Genomic DNA, 2,526 nt, shown 5'->3' on the forward strand with positions numbered 1-2,526 from the left:
TGGATGATCAAACAAAGTTAGATTAGGGGGCTACGCGGAATATAACAGTCTACTTATCTACCTTACGATTCGAACGCCACCAGCTGTGGAGCTTACTCATTTCCTGCAGCTCGGATGCGCCGATCGTCCGGTTACACTGGATACATTGATCACTCCCATATCTCCATATGCACGACGTTCCAGCTGGCTTTCCATGGGCAGACCTCTTCCGCAGATATGGTAGACCTTCTCTCTCCAAATCAAACCACACAAAGAACCTGCTGAGCAGGAGACAATCGCCTTTATCGACAACCCGCTCAGTTTCGATGCCTGGGTGCTTGCTAACATTATTCCTGCCCTTCGGGCTGGATGCATCTCTTTCCACCCTAATAGGAGTCAAATCTCTCCTAGACCAATCTGTGATCTGCAAATTGTGTTCATCCACCGCAACAACTATTCCCAATGTGTTCACTGGCTTTGAATCCCCTTGATGCTGAATCAATAAAGAGAGAGCAATGAAGGTGGTGTCACCAATCACCACGTGATCCATGGGTTCGCCAGTCGACCTTGTAGTCACTGCCGCTAGTCAGGACCTGGCACTTGCCTTGTCAGATAGATTCGGCCACGCAATCTGGCCATCTGTGGTGTCTCTTGCTGCAGATTTTGGACTCCTAGAGACTGGAGGAGCGTGTTTGGATCCAGGAGCGGGAACGGAAAATGTGAATTCAAACTTGCTGGGCGTGTGCCCGTTTTGGTCTTCAGTCGGCGCCCAATTTACATCTCGAGAAGTTCTTGGATGCATTGTCTTTAGCTTCTTTCGAGCATCATCATATTCTGTTGCTCCCGAGGCCGCTTTCTCGTCCAAAGTGAACTCAGCGCTCCGTTTCCCTATAGCAGAAAATTCTTGGTCGAACGACTTTATGTTCGGTCCGTTATCTCGACGACTGGACGGAGACTTTTGTGTCGTCAAATTTGCCAACAGTGCCGTGTGATCATCGCTGATGCCCCTGTTATCGTCATGAGACAGGTCGATTTGCGAGTTGTCCAACCCAACCGTTGGAGTGTTTGAAACTAAGGGACTGGTGCCGGATATTTTTTCGAGAGCTTCTATCAGCAATTTCTTCTCTTTGTGGGCTTCTGACAGACCATGCTGCAGTGTCTCATTTTCCCGGCATGCGGCTGATAAATGTTCTCGTAAAATCTTGTTTGTCCTCTCCACTTCTTCTCGTCGGTTCTTTTCATACTTGATCTGCTCTCTGGCTTCATCTTTAGTCTCCTTGAGCAATTTCTTGAGCTCCTCATGGGCAGCCTGTTCTTCGTACAACGCAGAATTACAATCCTCCATGTTCTGCACTTCGTTCTGGTAATTCTTTTCCGCTGCTTTGATCTGTCCTTAACGTGAGCCACGACCGAGATGTATCAATCGAGATAAACCCACCTGTATTTCATAACCCTTGGCCTTTGCTTCTATCTCATCTTTCTCGGACTCGAGCCTTCCCACAACATTTCTGGTGTCTTGGAGCTTCTTCTCCAGAGCCTCCCTGTAGTTTATGGTCGTTTTGCTGAGTTCCGCCTCGAGCTTTCTGATCTCTTCGTCCTTCTGCATACTGTACACTGTTACTGGGGCCTTGTACAAACGATATCAGGTTCCGTACCAGTCTCTGCACGTTCGCTCATTGTAGCCATATTGCAGGTTATCAACCATATTGGTATCGTAGAATACAGAGTCAAAGAGTCGACCAGGGGCGGCGAATGATCGTGTCCGATGACTGAGAACCCTCGGAGGACAGCCGCTCTTTTCTTTCTACTCTATTACATCGTGTCTCTGCAGAAATAAGCAGCTTACTTTCCATGCAACGCGTCTTCGCTATGCGTAAGACTGATTATGCAAGAACAAGTCTTGGCCGCTGCGGCTAGCGCACCGTGTAAGTGTAAGATGGTCATCCTGGTTCCAGTGCATCGAGCGCTTGTGTAAAGCTGACGTGCAATAGATGCAAATGTCAGTCTTACTCTGTCATCATCCCGTGGCATGAAGTGAGAAAGTTTAGGATAGGATGGTGAACAGCAGACAAGAATCACTGGCGCATGTCCGGTACTTCCCATAATCGACCTCGACTTGGGTTACGCAGCAATGCAATGTCAAGTAAGCCGCCCAAAGGCCATGCAAAGAATGCTGTAGATTGTGGCACCGGATACAGCAAACAGAGCAGCGTATTGGTCGACAGTGGTGCCTCTGCAAGTAGCCAACAATTAACGACAACGCTACATAGCAGCCCCATCAATGACATGGAACAGATCCCGACGCGATACATCCTGGCCAGGGCAATGCCGTTTTATGCACGAAGCGGGTACGACTTCTCCGGTCGACCATTGCAACACGATATATGGTGTCTAGTGAGAACAGAAGAAGGCGAATTCGAGTATGAGTTGCTTTCTGACTGTCAGAAAAAGATGAAGTCAGGAAAAGTCAGATATGACGATATAGACTGGGGAAAGGGCGTACATCCAAACGAAGACAAGGAATGGGTGTATAGGTTACAATCCAGG

The 2,526-nt window shown here is 48.3% G+C and overlaps 1 protein-coding gene across 1 annotated transcript; it reads right to left on the reverse strand.

The window, feature by feature from the left end:
• Window positions 1-565: 565 nt before the first annotated feature.
• On the reverse strand, window positions 566-1,684 carry ALTATR162_LOCUS4981 (uncharacterized protein; the record flags this gene model as incomplete). Its single annotated transcript, XM_043312597.1, has 3 exons — window positions 566-1,366; window positions 1,418-1,586; window positions 1,635-1,684. 3 exons carry the CDS (start codon window positions 1,682-1,684, stop codon window positions 566-568), a joined length of 1,020 nt encoding a protein of 339 aa, XP_043168532.1.
• Window positions 1,685-2,526: the final 842 nt, after the last annotated feature.

This window comes from Alternaria atra (assembly GCF_907166805.1).
Source record: "Alternaria atra isolate CS162 genome assembly, contig: 24, whole genome shotgun sequence".
NCBI classification, from domain to species: domain Eukaryota; kingdom Fungi; phylum Ascomycota; class Dothideomycetes; order Pleosporales; family Pleosporaceae; genus Alternaria; species Alternaria atra.